Source organism: Sorex fumeus, unplaced genomic scaffold (genome assembly GCF_029834395.1).
Source record: "Sorex fumeus unplaced genomic scaffold, SorFum_2.1 ptg000042l, whole genome shotgun sequence".
Taxonomy (NCBI): Eukaryota; Metazoa; Chordata; class Mammalia; order Eulipotyphla; family Soricidae; genus Sorex; species Sorex fumeus.
In genome coordinates, this window is record NW_026606099.1 from 8,692,239 (window position 1) to 8,710,959 (window position 18,721).

The following is an 18,721-nucleotide window of genomic DNA, read 5'->3' on the forward strand; positions in this document are numbered from 1 at the left end:
GGGTAATCTTCTCCATTGCCGTTCTGGAGGATGTGATAGATCCATCAGGACGTCGGAGGGCAGTCATCTTGGTCTTGTAGTTGGCGAAGGACAGGTGGGCGTTACGAATACTTTTCCCGGCTTCTGCCGCATCTACCAGTACTTCTGCTCTTCTCTCTTTGAGGTTTTCCTTGATCGCATCTCTGCACTGCTTTGCGAGCTCGTTGATGTCAAGAGAGGGGTGCGGCAGGGTGATACCATTTCACCAAAACTCTTCAGTGCCACCCTCGAGAACATCATGCGACAACTGGAATGGGAAGGAATGGGAGTGAAGATAGATGGTCGGCAACTACACCACCTTCGCTTTGCTGATGACATTGTTTTAATAACACCAAACATCAGCCAAGCGGCACAAATGCTGGCCGACTTTGACCGTGTGTGTGGAAAGGTAGGACTACAGCTGAATCTTACAAAGACAATGTTTATGAGAAACAGCCTCATTCCTGATGCCCCATTCGCTCTCAACGGAACGACCATCTCCAAATGCAACAGTTATGTGTACCTAGGTCGAGAAGTCAACATGACAAATGACCTGGCACCCGAGCTGCGCAGGAGGAAGAGAGCGGCTTGGAACGCCTTCAAGAACGTCGAAGAAATAGCTAAGAGGACAAAGAACCTCCGGCTCCGGGCACATCTCTTTGATTCCACTGTTCTTCCTGCATTAACATATGCCTCAGAGACCTGGGCCCTACGCAAACAAGATGAGAACGCTATTCAGGTCTCCCAAAGAAGAATAGAAAGAGCTATGCTTGGAATATCACGTTTCACTCAAATGAGAGAAAGAATCCGGAGTTCAGACCTCCGTCGATGATCAAGAATCAGGGACGCTGTCTCATTTGCCAAGGTGTCAAAAATCAGAGGGGCTGGTCACGTAATGAGATTTAAAGACGACCGCTGGACTAGAGCTGTTACCGACTGGATTCCACGGGATGTCAAAAGAACGCGTGGCCGCCCACCTACCAGATGGTCAGACTTCTTCGTCAAGATCATGAACGATCGGTTTGAGGCTCTTCATGTTCCCAGAGCGAACAGATGCCATTGGGCTACACTAGCACGCGACAGGGACAAATGGTGACGTTACTGGCGCCCGCTCAAGCAAATCGACGACTAACGGGAAGTTAAGTGATTAAGTGATTAAGTGAAGAATATTCATCATGTACAACATCATTAGTAGTCAAAGAAATGAAACTTAAAACCTTGAAAAAGTGTCAAAAAATTCAAAAGAAGGACTGGAGGAGCCCCAGAGCACCTTAAAGTGTAGTTCCCTTCAAAAAATGAAAAGAGAGGTACAAAATATTTATAAAACTGAAAGGAAACAATTTTCACTACAGCACAGCTTCAGCACAGTGGTAGGTCTTTTGCCTTGCACGCAGCCGGCCAGACCAAGTCCGGTTTGATTCCTCTGCCCCTCTCAGAGAGCCCAGCAAGCTACTGAGAGTATCTCACCCGCACGGCAAAGCCTGGCAAGCTCCCCATGATGTATTCAATATGCCAAACACAGTAACAAGTCTCACAATAGAGATGTTACTGGACCGGCTCAAGCAAATCGATGAACAATGGGAGGACTGTGCTACAGTGCTACTTCTATTTTTTATTGGTACAGTATTTTTGGACAGTTGTTTGATAATGTAAGTGCAACACTATGTTTGGGAAGTTTTGTTTGCTCAGTTTCTTTGGTTTGGTTTGGTTTGGGGGTTATGCTGTCCTTGGCTGTTACTCTAAGCAGCTGCTTTAGGCCCGCTCCTGGCAATTCCCGGGTTATCCTTGTGATGCTTGGGGTCAAACATGGATCTCCTTGCAGGTATCTTAAAGAAGAGGGCAAATACTCAGAGAATGTGCGTGTGGCCATGGGGTAAGTAGATATGACATGCAGCTCAATGTGTGTCCTATCCATATCAGGGAGAATTGTGTAGTCACTGAGAATGATGACCTTGGCCATAGTTATGAGAGTTTGTCTGTGGCTATGTGAGGTCTGCTAAGGGCCAGGGACAGAGCTGAGGGGCAGGCCCCCAAGGCCCAGAGCAGGCGCAGACTGCCTAGGCCATGCAGGTTGGAGGAACAAAGCCTTGGTTTTTCTGCATCTGTGTCTGCACAGGATGCACCAAGTGGAAGAGGAGGAAGTGGTGGTGGAAGAGAGTCTCGTGTCTTCCATCTCTTCTGCCTCCAAAGCCTCCTTGGATGCTGTGGTTAGGTGCTGGGAAGACATCATCATGGATGTACCTGGGTTCTGCAGAGAAATCTCCTGGACAAATGTGACCAGGAATTTGAAAAGAATAAGCTCACTTCCACATCAAATTCTTATGAATACCTTTCTTTGGTGGAAAAGGTATCTTAAAGAACAGCTGCAGGCATGGATTCCCAGGCTCAGCATGGTGACTTTCACGACACTAAGGCACCACCAAGATGAAGTGGCTAAGGACATGGCACATTCGTGGGCTTCCTGGCAGTCACAGAGATATTTCTGGACTACAAAGCAGGAAATAAGGCTGAGGACTGGACTTGTGGGTTAGCGGCGACTTCATTGGGCAAAATCTGTTTGCTGCGCAGTTTCCAGAACTAGTTCCCACCTTCCGACTTGTGGAAGCCTCTGGGCTATGGGTCCAAAAAGTTAGGAGAAGGGAGCACAGGAAAAGACATATTGAGAAGACTGACTCTGTTCCGCACTACTCCATAGAGATAACCCGTGGCAGGGTGTCAGAAAGCTAATCATGTCACCCTGCCTGGACCTCTGTTTTCCTGAGACACATTATGTTTCAGGAACCCCAAGGACCATTGCCAAGGTGGACACCCTTCTCCAGAGCTTCTGTGGGTCAGACTGCTCTGGGGCAAAGCTCCTTCAAGCATCGTGTCTTCAAGTGTCCACCTGGAAGGCCGCTTGTTCCAGTGCAGCCCCCAGTGGAACCAGAGTCACATGCCTTCTCAATCCCAAACAGTGCAGGCGGGCCCTGCCTGAGGCTCCCTGGGGTAAGTTCTGAGCCTTCAAACAGCAAATACCCTGTGCAAGGTCTTGGATTACTTAGGCATGATTATCTGATTAAAACAGCTGCCCTATCTTCATAGTTCTGAAACTCCTATTATTGGGGGGGGGGGGCATTGGGACATAACCATGGCTAAAAGAATAAACCAACAAAGTTAGTTATCTTTTGCCTGAAAGCAGCTAGTGAAAGTGAACTTCTACTCTTGGGGTTACAGTTCTTGCATCATTATTTTCTGCTGGACCTAATGGAGCCCAAGTGTCAGGGAGCCTCTTTTAAAAAGAAAAAGGTTCATTTTTAAAAGAAAAATGTGTTTATAGATAAATGTGCATGCTAACCTGTAGATTTCAGCTTAGAATTTCTCTGATTAAGGATCCACTTGGACTTAAGGATCTAATTATCTTCTATGCTTCCTCTGATTACTATCTCAAAATTTCCTGAGCCCAGACTAAGGCTGAGACCCTGGCTGAGACCAGACTGAGGCTAGAGAGGATAGAATAAGTCGCTGGGAGGGTAGTAAACCTGAGTATGGAAGGCTTCACGAATCTCTCAAACTCATCTTCATTTGAAGACAGAGCTACTGCCCTGCAAGCAGCAGAGGGTGTGGGCTAGGGACTTCCCTATGTGGGATGGGCCTAGGGCTTCACCCGTTATTATGAAACAACCCATATACTAGTAGTTACTACTTCTTTATTTTTCATCCTATTTATTTATTCTTTATTTTTATTCTTCATTCTTCTCCTTCCCTCTCTCAAAAGATCTTTCTTTAGATTTTAAAAGCATATAAAAGCATATAGAAAAGCACATAGAGAAATACATAAGGTTGGAGCTGGAGCAATAGTACAACGGGTAGGCCGACCTGGGTTCGGTTCCCAGCATCCCATAGGGTCCCCTGAGCACCACCAGGGGTAATTCCTGAGTGCAGAGCCAGGAGGAACCCCTGTGCGTCTCTGGGTGTGACCCAAAAAGCAAAAAAGAAAAAGTAAAAAAAAAAAGAAATACATGAGGTTCAATAAAGTCTGTCTATACTTCTATCTGCAAATGACATTCCCATGCAATGAATATAAATGCCTGCACACATTAGTATGATAGAGACTGAAGCGAGGGCTGTATATCAGGTAGAATGTTTGCCTTGCATGCAGATGATTCAGGTTCGATATTTGGCATCCCATATGGTCCGTGGAGCTCACCAAGAGTGATACCTGAGCACAGAGCCAGGAGTAATCCCTGAGCACTGCTGGGTCTGGCCCAAAGAGAGGGGGAGAGAGAGAGAGAGAGAGAGAGAAGAGAAAGAGTCTTTTGGTCTAAGGAGAGATTGGGTTACTCCAGAAGAGTTGGTCTCTTCCAAAGATGCTGGGTGCCATGTGATTTAGAGACTCTGAGGCAATTCCAGGAGCATGTGATGTTGCATATTTATTCTCTAACAGGCTGACAAGAGCAGCAATCCAGAAAAGCCCGCCTTTTCTCAGAGCTGCCAGAACTGTGAGTAGTGTAAAAAGGAAAAGGGTTACTACCTTGATAAATGAGCTCTCAAGCATGGGAATTTCCAGATATCTCATTTCCTATGGTTATCATCCAAAAATCAAGTAAAGGTGTAAAGAAAAAGAAAGACTTGGCAGAATTTTTCATTGATGCACCCAATATAGAAAACAATGGTGGGTGGTTGTCTCCAAAGAGCAATATAGCTGCCATCTGCCTAGCTATCCCTATGCTAAGGATACCCAGAGAACTCAAAAACACTAATTCAAGGGAAAGTATACATTTCCATGTTTCTCACGGCACTATAAATAATAATCAAGAGTAGGAAACATCCTGTGTGTTCATCCACAGATGTGGTATATATGTACATAATAAAATATTGATCAAATATCTGCCATTTGCATTACCATGAATAGGCCTAGAAACTAGTATACTGTAATGTGTTGTTCATAACTTATACATGCTGTTAACTGCAAAACCACAAGACCCCCTGATTTAGCAAACTGACCTTTCCCTACTTCCCTTTATATAACCCCAACATCATTTCTGAATTAGACTATACTATCTGTCTCATGCTCTGAGATGCTCTCTATGAGTGCTCTTTGAACCCCTGATAACCAGGCCAATAGCTTCAGGTGCTTTGCCCATTTGTAGTCTCCAGCCTGGCCAGTTGATGTAAATAAAAACCTTCTTGTTCTCCCACCAAATCTCTGTCTAGATGTGCTTAATTAAGCAAACTTTGGTTATAGCAATACCAAATGAAATATGTTTGAGAAAAACAAATGTCGTATTACATCACCCACATGTAAACAAACTAAACAAAAACTCACAGTCTACAAGAATAAAATAGTGGTTCCCAGGAGGGAAGAGTGGGTGTGAATTCAGGTAACAGAAGTCAGTTGTTTTCTGGAGGATGGAAATGCTACTTTTAATGACAATCATAGTGTAATATTTACACATATGGCTTTATATCTGTGCACCCTATGTAATGTTATAAACAAATATGTCTTGGATTATTACAAATCTGCCTCTAGAAATATAACCAGACTGTCCTTTGAAGAGCAAATTATTTAAGTAAATTATGCCCATCTCGGGCTGATTCCTGGTACTCTTCCCGATCCAGTAGACAAATTTAGTTACTAATTCATCAGTCCAGCTCTGGAAATGATATATGATCTTCAGAATGTTCCCTGAATTTTGCGATGCTCAAAGGCATGCAGGAGGGATTGGCTTGGGTTGGGGAGAGAGGATCAAAGAATCTAAATCTTATCTCCATTTACCTCAAAGTATCCCTGGTTTCCCTCAAGGCTGTCTTCATTGCTGCCCACCTTGGGGTTGGAATTCAGCTTCCTGAGAACAGCAAAGAAAGACCAGGAAAGACCAAGGGGGGGGACATGCATCTCCCTGTAACTTAGCTGCCTCTGGAGTGAGCGTCATTGCAGAGCTCCCCTGATTGTCCCCAGCTGATTTGCATAGCTCCGCCCCCACCCCATAGGCTGTGGCTACCCATTGCTCATGTTCTGCTCTACCATGAGGGTTGAGCCCATAGGGAAGGCCATGGTGGGAAGTATAGCCTAACCCTGAGGACCTACAGGGTAGACCCATTCCTAAGCCACATTCTCAAATCCCCTGTTGTTAATAAGGACAATATTGGTATTCAGTAGGCCCATCCTATTGGGTTTTGTCTGTTTTCGTTTGGGGCCGCATCTGGCTGTGCTCCAGAGTTATCCCTGGTTCTGCACTCGGGAATCACTCCTAGCATGCCCAGTGACCAAAAGGACGCCCGAGGTTGAATCTGAGTCGGCCACATGCAAAGCAAATGCCCTAACTGTACTATTGCACTTCCCTCTCTTTGCTCAGTGTTCAGCAGAGGTTTTTTTTTTTAGTTCACTTAGAACCTGTGCAGAGAAAAGGAGGTGTTGCATATTAACCCTTCAGATCCCAGGCACTGTGTTGGCCGGAAGAGAGTCTGCTCAATTACTTTGAAGGGTAAAGGGTAACCCAAACAAAGGGTCAGGAAGAGTCAGGAGTAATCTGGGTCCTTTATTCCCACCAGTGGACTTCTGAAAGATGCCTTTCCCTCATCTGCTTCCCTCTGCCCCAGGACCTCTGTTTATTCTTCGACTCCTTCAATGAAAGCTGAACACCAGAATGTGAAATACAGTGCAATTTATTGAGGACAGGAAAGTACAACATAATCACCAACAAAGGATGGGGGAGAGGTGGGTAAGGCAGGATCTTACACACGGGGGTGGGGAACACACAACTGGGAGGCAGCTGTCCTGGAGCTCCACCGTCATCCCTACAGCTCTGGCCCCTCACACTCGGTGTCACCCCCAGAAGGAGGGAGTGGGGGCCTCACTCGGAAGCTCCACACTGGTTAATGTGCAGCTGTTCCAAGTCAGGGCCACTGCAGGGGTTCTGCGGAGGGGTCTCTTCCTGGACTTGCAGTAGAGCATCCCTACCTGGGTCTTGGTGGGGGCGGTAGGGAGTGGGGGAGTTGGGAGAGCCTTCAGGCACTTGAGGTTGAGGGGGGCTAGCAGAGAGAGGGGTGCGCTATTTTGCAGGAGGCGGGAGAATATGACCAGGGATTACTTGGAGCTGTGCTGGCTGGAGCTGGGGGTCTGGGAGAAGCGCACGCCACCGCCAGACTTGTAGCCGCCGCTTCCTGAGGTCTGGATGCCTCCGGAGCCGGAGCCCACGCCGCTCTGGCTGGTAGAGCTGCTGCCTCCACTGCCCAGCCTGCTGCCGCTCTGGAACCCGCCACTGCCACTCTGGAACCCGCCGCTGCTGCCGCGGCCCCCGCTGCTGCTGCTGCTGCCACTCTGGAACCCGCTGCTGCTGCTACCCCGGCCTCCACTGCTGCTGCCACCGCTGCCGCTCTGGAACCCGCCGCTGCCGCTCTGGAACCCGCCGCTGCCGCTCTGGAACCCGCCGCTGCTGCCGCGGCCCCCGCTGCTGCTGCTGCTGCTGCCGCTGCCATAGCCGCCACTGCTGCTGCCTCTGCCACCAATGCTGCTGCCACCTCTGAAGCTGCCGCTGCTGCCGCCACTGACCCCTCCGAAGCCTCCCCGGCTTCCGCCAGCACCGCTGCTGCTGCTGCTGGAGACGTTGCTAACCACGGCTGTGGGAGAGAGAACAGGCGCTCAGCGCCCCGCATGCAGGCCTGGGTCTGGGGCCCAGCTCTGCCCGACCTGGCTGGGGGACTTAGAGAAAGATGTGCAACGTCCCTGAGACCTCAAGGGGTGAAGAGTGAAAGAGAACCTGGACGGGCAGCTCTGGCTCAGTGCATAGACACTTCTGGAGCTCCGGTCTGGGCATCCCCCAGAAACTGGGCTACCCCTTTGGAGCCAACGGTTTCCTGGCTAACTCTAGTGTGATATGTGTGGTCATGAGCCAAGTCCGCCAACACTGTTTGGGTGGCCTGCTATAGCACACGGTCAGCCCATGAGGGTGTCTTATGCTGCCTTTTCTACCCCCGGGCTTTTGAAGGGCTACTTACAAATGCACACAGCACTCTGACACTCTCCGGACATCCTAAAGAGAGAAAGAGATGTGCATTAATTCTACACTGAGACATTAGACTTGGTGGTCTGTGACCTTGGGAACCTCCTTCTCCCCACTTGCCCTCCAAGGGATCAAACTCCCGAGGAAGAGAGTCTATTGCAAAGTCTCTTCCTGGTGTGACCAGGTCACCCAGGAATGCTGGCTACTTCAAGGAGTGGAAAATTCCAGAAACTCCACCAATGCATGCTTTCTCCATCTTGCATCTTTAGTTCCCAATATTTTATCTTCCAAGCAAACTACCCTCTAGTCTTGTGGGTCTCTTAAATTGAATTAAAACTAAATGCCAAATTTAGCTCCTCGGTATCACAATTCACATTTCAAGAGTTCACGGAGCTACCAGTTACTGAATTGCATAGCACAGGTACCAAACACAGCATTAGAAAGTTCCAGAGCTTAGCGTTAGCACTTTTGTATACACGGTACACACAGTGAGACCCAGCAGAGGTGTCTACTACAAGATTGATGTCCACAATCAATTGGATAATTGAATGGTCTGTTTGGGGGAAAAAACTGGGGTTTGAGGAATGTTGGCTACTTCAAGGAGTGGAAAATTGAAGAATTATAGCTCAGTGGCAGAGCTCATTCCTGGCACATGTGAAGCCCTGGGGTCAACCTCCAGCACCACATGCGCAGACACACACACACACACACACACACACACACACACACACACAGAGGCATGGGTGGGGGGGTTGAATCTTTCCAACATTCTGTCTTTTTGGAGACTCCTGGTCCTCTGACTCCTCTCCCTGTCATTTTGCTCACTTTCTTCATCATCAAAGTCCACTCTAAGACCTTATTGGCAGTATGTTGACACCACTGCACCCCTCACCTGCACTCCTCGCCCTCCAGCAGCTTCCTGTAGGTGGCAATCTCCACGTCCAGGGCCAGCTTCACGTTCATCAGCTCCTGGTAGTCGCGCAGCAGCCGGGCCAGGTCGTCCTTGGCCTGCTGCAGGGCGGCCTGTAAGCCTTGGAGCTTGGCGTCGGCATCCTTGAGGGCCAGCTCCCCGCGCTGCTCTGCGTCTGCAATGGCGGCCTGCAGGCTGGCGTTCTGGGGGAGGGAGCAGTCGAGACCAGTTAGCATAGTGACTGAGAGACAAACAGCTGACTAAGCCAAGCAGGTATCTTCCAGGACCCTGTCTCCCCTTTGTTTAGCTATCTCAATAGAACATTCTCAGAAAACAAGTCCGTTTTACAAGTGGTTTTAGTTCATCTCTGGCCCATGAAGTTAACTCATCTCAACTCACTCAACAAGAACAATGAGTTGCTTTCCTACTATGGGAAAGGTAACAGTGGCCTCTGCTCTTTTCTGCAACACTGGCCTCTGCAACAGTGGCCTCTGCTCTTTTCTGCAAAACTCTCTTGTATGATCATTTCAGTGATATAAATCAGTTATCAATGTCATGTGAAATAACCTAATAAGAACCTGTCATCACTGAGGACAGATCCTGTGGAGAGTTTAATGTTTAAAATCAGCCTGACAGTTGCAAGATCTCCAGAGAAAACCAGAAGGTTCACTACTTAGGGAACTTTCCAAGAAGCCCAACCTTGACCAGAGAGTTAGTACAGTGGGTAGGGCACTTGCCTGGCACACAGTTGACCCAGATTTGATCCCCAGCACTCCATATAGTCCCCTGAGGCTGCTAGAAGTGATCCCTGAACACAGAATCAGGAGTAAACATTGATGTGATGAAGAAGGAGGAGGAAGAGAAGGAGAAGCCCAACTTCAAGGAGGAACATCTGCGAGCGTTTTCCAGAGCCAGAGCTATCCCACATGTGACACCACTAAAGGACAGAGACTCTGAGGTCAAGGCTTAGGTTCTGCTTCTCCTTGTGTCCAGGGCCCAGGATACCTCAAGGACCACTCCATATGTTTCAGACCCACCTGCTTCTTGACATTCTCGATCTCAGCCCGCAGCCTCTGGATCATCCTGTTGAGCTCCATGATCTCACTCTTGGTGCTCTTCAGGTCATCCCCATGTCTGCCCGCCGTGGACTGCAGCTCTCCCAACTGGAGGGACAGATGGGATGGTGGCATGCTGGTACAGCGTGGCCCTAACATCACCCACCCCGTCTTGAAGAGTAAGTTGAATTTCAGTCAGACTCCTTCAAGGCAGCAAGGAAGGGAACATGGAGCTGCCATGGTGTGGGGGTCTCCTGCTTTCGCCTGAGCCAGCTAGTCAGCGTTGCGTGGCCTTGCATGGCCCTGGTGTGGCCCTGCGTGGTCTAGCAGTATTTGGTAGAACTGTGTCCACTGGTTGGGGGTCAGGGGTGTACAGTGCCATGGATTCAAAGAGCACCGTGTCTCTCCCGTGGCCCCCCATGACTATCACACCCTAAAGCCTCCCTGACACCCTCCGTGGATGGATAAGAAACTCCGAGCACCCACCTTGGTCTGGTACAGTGCCTCGGCCTCGGCCTTGCTCCTCTGGGCTATCTCCTCATACTGGGCGCGCACTTCGGCGATGATGCTGTCCAGGTCCAGGCAGCGGTTGTTGTCCATGGACAGGACCACGGACGTGTCGCTGACATGGCTCTGCATCTGGGACAGCTCCTGTGGGGAACATGACAATCATTCACACCATCGCCTAGCATAGGGAACGCTAGGAATGGTAACATTCAAGTATCTTCTACTAGCAGAGGTGTCCCCAATGATGGGAGCAGGTGTGGGACAGAAAAATAACCTTTCACTTGAGGCACAGCAAATACAAAGGGTTGCCAGGCAGAAAGTTTTCAAGAAAAAAGTAAATGCACCAGTATCATCAGGGATCAGCCTGGAGGTGTCGGCCAGAGGGCCTAAAACAGTGAGTTCCCATGGACAGGCAGTAGAAAGAAGATGATGGAAGTGGCTGACATCCTGGAAAAGGAGGCAGAGGGAGGATGGAGAGCAAAACAGGTTAAGGACAAAGAGGAAAAGAACAGAGATGGGCCAACTGGCCGGATCTTTGCAGGCTGGGGCAGTTCCATTAGTATTTCTTGGCAAGGCTGGACCTTAAGGCTATGCTCTAGGCGGGTTTTGTGAGTGTCCTGCCACATGATTGTCCCCAACAGTTCGACCTGGGGTGCAGGCTTCGGGAGAGGCAGATAGCAAGGCTCTGAGCTTGCCTAAGTGAGGACTCACCATCTCATAGAGGGTCCTCAGGAAGTTGAGCTCATCCGTCAGGCCGTCCACCCTGGCCTGCAGCTCCACCTTGTTCATGTAGGCCGAGTCCACATCCTGGGGGGTTGGGATGGGGTCAGACACACAAAGAATGGCCTTCCTGCCCCCCCTCCAAATAACTCCTTCCTAATTCCTCATCTTTCCTCCACCACTTCTTCGGTTTGACTTCCCATCTCCCTTTTAAAAGAAAGAAAATTGGGTCTAGCGCAATAGTATTTATGCTCCCTGGAGCCTGCCAGGAGTGATTCCTGAGCACAGAACCAGGAGTAAGCCCTGAACATCGCTGGGTGTGGCAAAAAAAATAGCCCCCACCCCCCAAAATATGGAAAGGCTTTTTACCCCCTTTTAATTGCTTGGATACACTATCTTAACAAAATATAAACCGTTAACAAATAGACTAAGGATAGAAAAATAATCACATTTATATGTAACCTGGGTTACAAGGCATCCAGCCTCTTGTTTAGAGAAAATAGAATTCTCACCACTTCACATTTTTGATGACTAATTTAAACAAACCAGAAGTATTTGCTGATTATTAATAACATCCAGGCTACATGGATAAACTGAAAATCTCGATAATGACACACATAAAGCATTCGTTATTCCTGCATTATTACTAATCAGCTCATTACTCATCACTTCCTTCATCGAATACCTCAATTGCCAACCGGTCAGAAGATGGAGGCTGAGCTCACGAGGCCCCCACCTGGCTCTACGCGCTCGCTTCCCTTACCTTCTTAAGTCCCACAAACTCGTTCTCTGCAGCAGTTCGTTTGTTGATCTCGTCTTCATACCTGGGGCAGAAGGAGACACATTTGCATGGTGACATTTCAGAAGTGGGGAATAAAATGACTGAGGTCCCCAATGTCTCCGTGTTGGGAGGCTGATCCAGCTTCACAAGTGTACCCAAAGCACTATGGGCACTGGTGAAAAACTCAGAGAGGGGAATGATCCCCAAAATCTCTGTTTCCTCTACCCCTCCTTGCATTCAAATTGTTTCTTAGCAGAATTTGAGTGAAGAATAAACCCATTGTCTTTCTTCTTTTTGTGATTGTGCTGGTTTGGGGCCACACCTGGCGGTGCTCTGGGCTTACTCCTGACTCAGTGCTTAGGGATCGCTCCTGGAGGGCTTGGGGGACCCTATAGGGTGCTAAGGATAGAGTCCAGTTTGGCTGTAGGCAAGGCAAATGCTCTAACTGCTGTACTCTCTCTCTCCCACCCACCATTATCTTCTAAATGCATCAAGCTGATGGAATTTCAGCCTTCTCCTAGCTAAGATTATCTTTGAGAGAATTTGGATTTTATGAAGACTGGGAAATGGAAAAGTCTGCAGAATGGTGCTCTGTGATGAGGTTCTGATCTTCCCCTGCGTTCTTGAGGCCTGGCCCGTGGCCCAACCTAGGATAAGCAAGTGCCCGCAGTGCCCGGCAGGCTTGCACCAACAAATTGGAATGATGCCTCCCAAGTACAGGGGCCCCGTGCTTGGGGTCCTGACCTGGAGCCACAGCGTGGGAGGCCCTGTTCTCACCCACAGGCCTCGGAAGGTATCGAATACCACCCAATATATTCAGAAGGTACCAAATACTGGAAGAGCTGGGCTTGGGCGGAAGACCCAGAAATTGGCTCGCACTGATGCATAGAGAACAACGCACCGTTGAAGCCTGACCATCTGCCTGGGATCCCTGGCAGCAGCAGAGCACAGACTTGGGAGCCTGTCCCCTATCTGTTGATTCAGAGTACCTAGGACTGCAGCCCAGGATGTGCATTCTTGACACACTTCCAGGGTGAAAGCATGGAAGACCTGTGATCCTTTAGACTCCAGAAGGATGCTCCTATCTGTTCCTTGGAAGTGGTATTGAAGGGACCCACCTGGAGCTTTCAAGATACATGTTCAGAAGCCCCCTGCAGTCTCTGCTGCACCCTGCTTGGCTCTGTCATGCCCTTCAGAAGTGCTGACCCAAGGCACAGTGGGAAACAGTGGCAATCCCAAATAGGAGCCAGACCTCCCTGCTACCACCCAAGATGGGGGGCTTCCCCTCAGGGCCCTCACTTCTTTTTGAAATCTTCCACCATGTCCTGCATGTTCTTCAGCTCGGATTCCAGGTTGCCCCTCTCTCCCACAGCCAGGTCGAGCTGTCTGCGCAGGAAGCTGATGTAGGACTCGAAGAAGGGCTCCAGGTTGTTGGTGCCGGTGCCAGAGCTGGTCCCCTGCTGCTGGAGCAGCTCCCACTTGGTCTCCAGGACCTTGTTCTGCTGCTCCAGGAAGCGCACCTGGACAGGGGGAGAAGGTGGTCAGCCTGCAGGACCAGGCTGCAAGGCCACCTCTACCAAAGCAGGTGCAACATGTATGGATAGAAACGCACTTCATCCTTCTGCCTTGGTCACCACCCTGTTCGGGAGCATTGGGGATGCTTCAGAAAGGGAGAGCTAAAGAATCCATGGGGTGTCTCTCTACATGCTGGTTTCCCATATTCTATTTCACTTCCTCCTCACAAACACCCTGTGACAAAGAATAACATTTTTTAAAAAAATGATATTTGTCCTCTCATTATTTGTCTTTATTATTATTTGTCCTTATTGTTTGCCCTCTTTTTGTCAATAAGGAAGGCCAAGCTCATAGAACTTGATTCAGTTGCCCAAAGTGAGCTGGGTCCCACAAAGCTGTGTCAAGGCCCCTACAACTCTCGGGACACAGAGAGCTGAGAAGGGTTGCCCAAGAGAGTCAATGATGGAAGCTCTGAATTAAAAACGTTCCTGCTACCAGACAGGCAGTGAAAACAGTCAAGGTCCAATTTGTCCTGAGCTGTTTCTGCTCAGTACTCAGCTTATAGCTAGTCTAGGTTTGAATCCTAGACTCCCCCTCAACACTGCACCTCCGCTCAGATCCTGTTTCACCTCAAGTGCCACATCCCCAGCTCCAGGTCCCCTCACTGAGAATCAGCCCCACACGAACACCCCAATGGGGTGCCCCGAGATTCACTATTCCAGTGCTTGGTTTAGATGAGCAAAGTAGTTACTTTTGAAGAGTACTTGAAAGTCAACTGTGCAATATCGCGGCTAACACTTCTTTCTGAAAATGGGCTTGGGGTATTCTGGTTCCCCTCATCTTATGACTCTGATCCTATCCCTAGAAAGGAGTCAGGAACTGAACACCTTCACCTCATTTTATAGCTAAGAGAACAGGATGCAAAGAGCAAGTATATGATCAAACTAGGGGCTTAGAAAGAACGAGTTCAAGAGACCAGCACCTCTGTCTTGAAACTTGGGCTAGTCACTGGCACCCACCTATGCCCCAGGCAGCCCACCAGCCATCACACAGCTGGGCTTGACCCTCACCTTGTCGATGAAGGAGGCGAACTTATTGTTGAGGGTCTTGATCTGCTCTCGCTCCTGCGTCTTGACTTGTCCAATCTGGGGGTCGATCTCCACATTGAGGGGTTGCAGGAGGCTCTGGTTGACAGTCACTTCCTGGATTCCCCCAGGGAAGCCACCAGGACCAAAACCACCAGGCCCACCAAAACCAACAGGCCCACCAAAACCACCAGCTCCTCCAAAGCCACCAGCACCTCCAAAACCGCCAGCACCTCCAAAACCACCAGCACCTCCAAAGCCACCAGCTCCCCCAAAGCCACCAGCACCCCCAAAGCCCCCTCCCATTCCTCTGCCACCACCAAAGCCTCCTCCAAAGCCCCCACCAAAACCACTGCCACAGCTGCCTCGGCCTCCCCCAAAGCCGCCGGCCCTGGAGCCCCCAGCCACACTCATGGAGATGCTCTTGGTGCCACCCAGGTTGTAGAGGCTGTGACTGCCAAAGCCGCCGGCACCACCAGATGCTCTAGAGCGGGCCACGCAGCTCATCCTGCTGCTGCCACCAGAGACCACAGCCGAGCGGCCGGAGAAGCCCTGGCTGCCGCCACTGAAGGATTTCTTGCAGACTTGTCTGTTCATGGTGAGAGGCTTGGAGGTGAGCTAGCAGGCACTAGCAAGAGCTGAGAAGGGATGAAGACTGGATGGGGACACTGGAGGAGACCGGCCCTTATATACCACAAAGCTTGGCTTGGCAGAAGGAGAGGCGGGCAATTAGCTGAGAGTCATCTTGGGTTTGGTTTGCCTCCCAGGCAATAAGTTGCTTGGAGGTTCCCAACACACCTCAAAGATAATCCTCTGGACCCAAATGACTTTGCTTTCTTAGCTTAATCACCCAAACTTGCCTCGGTTGACAAAAGAGTGGCGCTCTCCTCCCTCCAGGTGATTTCCTCAAGGGTCTCAAGGAACCCAAACGTCACCTGACCCAGCGGGCTGAATTGGATTTTGACACCAGGGGATTAGGAGCCACTGAGCAGCAGGGGTGAGGACCCAGCAATGTCTTCCACCTGAGCTGGGCCCTCCCTGCAGGGCCCAAGTACCGTGGCCCAGTGGCATGACACCCTCACCCACCTTCTCAGAGAAACATCTAAAGGGAAACAGAGGGCAGGTAGAGAGGTGCAGTGGCCCCTCGAGGTCTGCTCTGGCCCATCTCAGCCTGTTCATGGAGCGGGATCTTTTGTGGAAAGGATGGGAAAAGGAGTGGGAGAAAGAGGGAGGATGTGAGGCATGGAAAGAAGGGGATGTAAGGGGGAAGGTGTTCAGACTAAGCCCATCTGGTTATTATTTCTACATCCAAAGCTGGAGGGGACAGATGGGAACCCTCCAGTTGGCCCATGGATTCAGCTCCAAGGCCCCCTTCATCTTACTCTGTGTGCTGTGTCAGAGCTGGTGGCCTCTGCACCTCAGCCCTTCCAGCACCTGATCTGGCTCCATCACCCCACCTAAGTTCTTGACCTGGTCCTGAGCTCACCCAGGAAGCGACTGAGTCCTCCTAGCCTTGAAGAGCCAGCTGCTCATGTGGGATGAATACACAGAACTGATGGTCCAAGTCTCAGAACGGAAATACCTATACCAGAGTCCCATCCCAGTCTTTCAGGAAGTCTTCCTCATCGGGGGAAAGACGTGGGTGTCTATAGTACTCACAAGCCCTCCAGGGGATCCTAATGACTGTGAAAGTTTGGGAGACCTTAGCTTAGACCAATGTTTCTTTTCTTTGGTTTTGTTTGGGGGCCATATTTAGTAGTTCTCTCTCTACTCAGGGATTGCTCCTGGTGGTGCTTGGAGGAACCATTTGGAATGCCTGAGTTGACCACACATGAGGCAAATGCCCTGCCCACTGTACTATTGCTCCAACTCCTAGACCAGTGTTCCTCAGCCATTTTTCCCTTGGCCCCCTCCCAATCGCAATCGTGTTTCCTTCCTGATTCCCCCACTTGTCCTACTTGGTTGACTCTCTAGGCTGGTGCGGTGCCTTTCCCTCCGACCTCCCCCACCCACACTCCTCTTAGGCTATTTTCACCTGTGGCTTCTTGGTATATCCTGAAGGCCCACAGGAGGCCCTATGCTGCCTGGTTGAGAAACGCTGGCCTAGACTAGGCTGCTCCAATTGGAACTAGGATTGAAAGCTGGAGGAGCCTGGTTAGTGGAGTGGACACACAGCACCACTGCCCCAACCTCTGACAAAACAACTGTGCCCTGTCCCATGACAGTCCACCTTTACCCAACTCCCACCCTTGGCAAGATAAACACCTGGATGCTGATCTCCCTCAGAAACTTCACTAGGCAGGAACAAGAGGGGGTGAATCAAAACAGGTGGTTGGTCTATCCCCACAATGTCAGCCCCCGTAACAGTGATGGGACAATATGGGACCCACTGTTGGTCTGAAAGTCCCAAAAAAATGTCCTAGGAAGTGAATCTCGGGACTCTAGTTCTCCTAGAGCTGATCCCTGATTCCCCACTCACTAGGCCCTTTGAGTTTGAACAAGTTACTGGACTCTATGTGTCTTGGTTTCCTCAATTGTTAAATGAGGTTGATACAAGACGATACTCTGTTGGGTGGTTGTCCTCATTGAAGAGATTCAATAAACATAAAGGGCCTGTTTGAAGCTGAATAGATCCTGCACTGCCCTATACATAGGAAGCATTGCTGGTGCTCTGCTGGGGGCGTGGAGGAAGGACATCCCAATGCCTGACCTTGGGTAGTCTCAAGACTATTTTGTGTTCCTGTGAACCTCACCAAAGGATACAGAGAAATGAAGCTGAATGTGAACAAATGAGAAGCAAGCCAGGGTGGTGGAGAGAAGAAATGCCTATGCCTGGAGGAGTTTCATTGTGTGGCCTGATTTTTAGCATTCTGCTTTTTTTTCTCTCCTACTGGTCTTTGGATTCATTTGTTGGTTTTCCATACATTTAAGGTGTGTCTTTCTGTTACTGATTTTATCTTTTTCTTCTTTCCTCGTGTGGGCCTGTACTGCTATGAGTTTCCCCCTAAGTGCTGCTTTTGCTGTGTCCATAGATTTTGGTAACTTGTTTTTTCACTATTATTAGTCCAAGGAATCTTATTTCTTCCTTGATTTCTTTGATCCAGCTGTTATGTAGCAGCGTGTTTTTCATTCTCCTGGTGTTACAGTTACTCCCCATATTTTTATGATTAATTTTTAAATCTATGGTATTGTGGTCTGATAGGATGCTTGATGCGATTCTTATATTTGTGAATTTATGTAAGTTAGATTTACATCCTAAAATGTGATCTGTTCTGGAGAATGTTCCGTGTGCACTAGAGAAGATGTATGTCCAGCTCTCTGAGGATAGAAGGCCCTGAACAAACCCATTAATCCCATTAGTCCCAGCTCTCCTCATTTCTGGTGTTCTGATCTGTCCAGTCTTTCCCTACTTTAATGGTTCATCATGCGCTTCCTGAGATGCAGTGAAAGACCTTGTAAAATCACCCAATACCACATGGAAGCCTGATAAATGTAACCCTACAAAAAGCCTATCAGGTTGGGAGCTCCAAAGACCTGGTTCAAGCCCCTTGTTTATCACTCACTCTGCGGTCACCTTCGACAAGGAACTTGGCTTCTCTGAGCCTCTCTCGTGGCATTTGGAAAATGAGACTTCTAGCCTAGTTGAAAGATGATCTTGAAATTTAAATAGATAGTGTCTGCTTTTCAATCCGCCTGATCCCTCCACCGACAAGCCTCACAGGACCTTCTGCATTGGGTTCTTCCAAGAGACATTTACTCCACCCTTGGATTGGATGCCAGTTGGTGAGGTCTTATTCACACATTCTTTGCAATTCCATCAAAAGCCAAAGATCAAATGCTTTTCCCAGGAAGAAAGCTGAGCCAGGCTCACCTGTATCCCCATGTGAGAACCCAAAGCAAACAAGTTCTGTGCCTGACTCCCCTCCCCTCCCTTGAATCCACTGCAGTATCTGCCACCCTGGCACATACTGGAGAAGAGTGATGGAAGCAGGGGATGGGCAGATCACCAAGGCACGGGCTGGGCTGGGTTTTCCTAATCCACATCTCCCAAGCTTGCCAAAGGATCGCCTGATTTAGCAGGTTGGGGTTGTTTTCTCAACAGTTGGTGGAAGCCGCTGACAGTATCCAGAGTTATCATCCTAGGCAAT

At 49.4% G+C, this 18,721-nt stretch overlaps 1 protein-coding gene across 2 annotated transcripts; it reads right to left on the reverse strand.

Moving 5' to 3' along the window:
- Nucleotides 1–7,071: 7,071 nt before the first annotated feature.
- On the reverse strand, nt 7,072–15,170 carry LOC130029302 (keratin, type II cytoskeletal 2 oral-like). Of its 2 annotated transcripts, XM_056120239.1 has the most exons (11): nt 14,559–15,170; nt 13,273–13,493; nt 11,956–12,016; nt 11,184–11,279; nt 10,452–10,616; nt 9,948–10,073; nt 8,893–9,113; nt 7,996–8,030; nt 7,543–7,617; nt 7,404–7,494; nt 7,072–7,316 (listed from the first exon to the last, which is right to left on the reverse strand). In XM_056120239.1, the coding sequence occupies exons 1-11, from the start codon at nt 15,168–15,170 to the stop codon at nt 7,085–7,087; spliced, it is 1,935 nt and encodes a 644-aa protein (XP_055976214.1). In that variant the 3' UTR covers nt 7,072–7,084. The 2 variants fall into 2 exon arrangements, with proteins under 2 accessions (XP_055976214.1, XP_055976213.1); XM_056120238.1 differs by having other exon boundaries at nt 7,072–7,328; nt 7,404–7,617.
- Between the last annotated feature and the right edge of the window lie 3,551 nt (nt 15,171–18,721).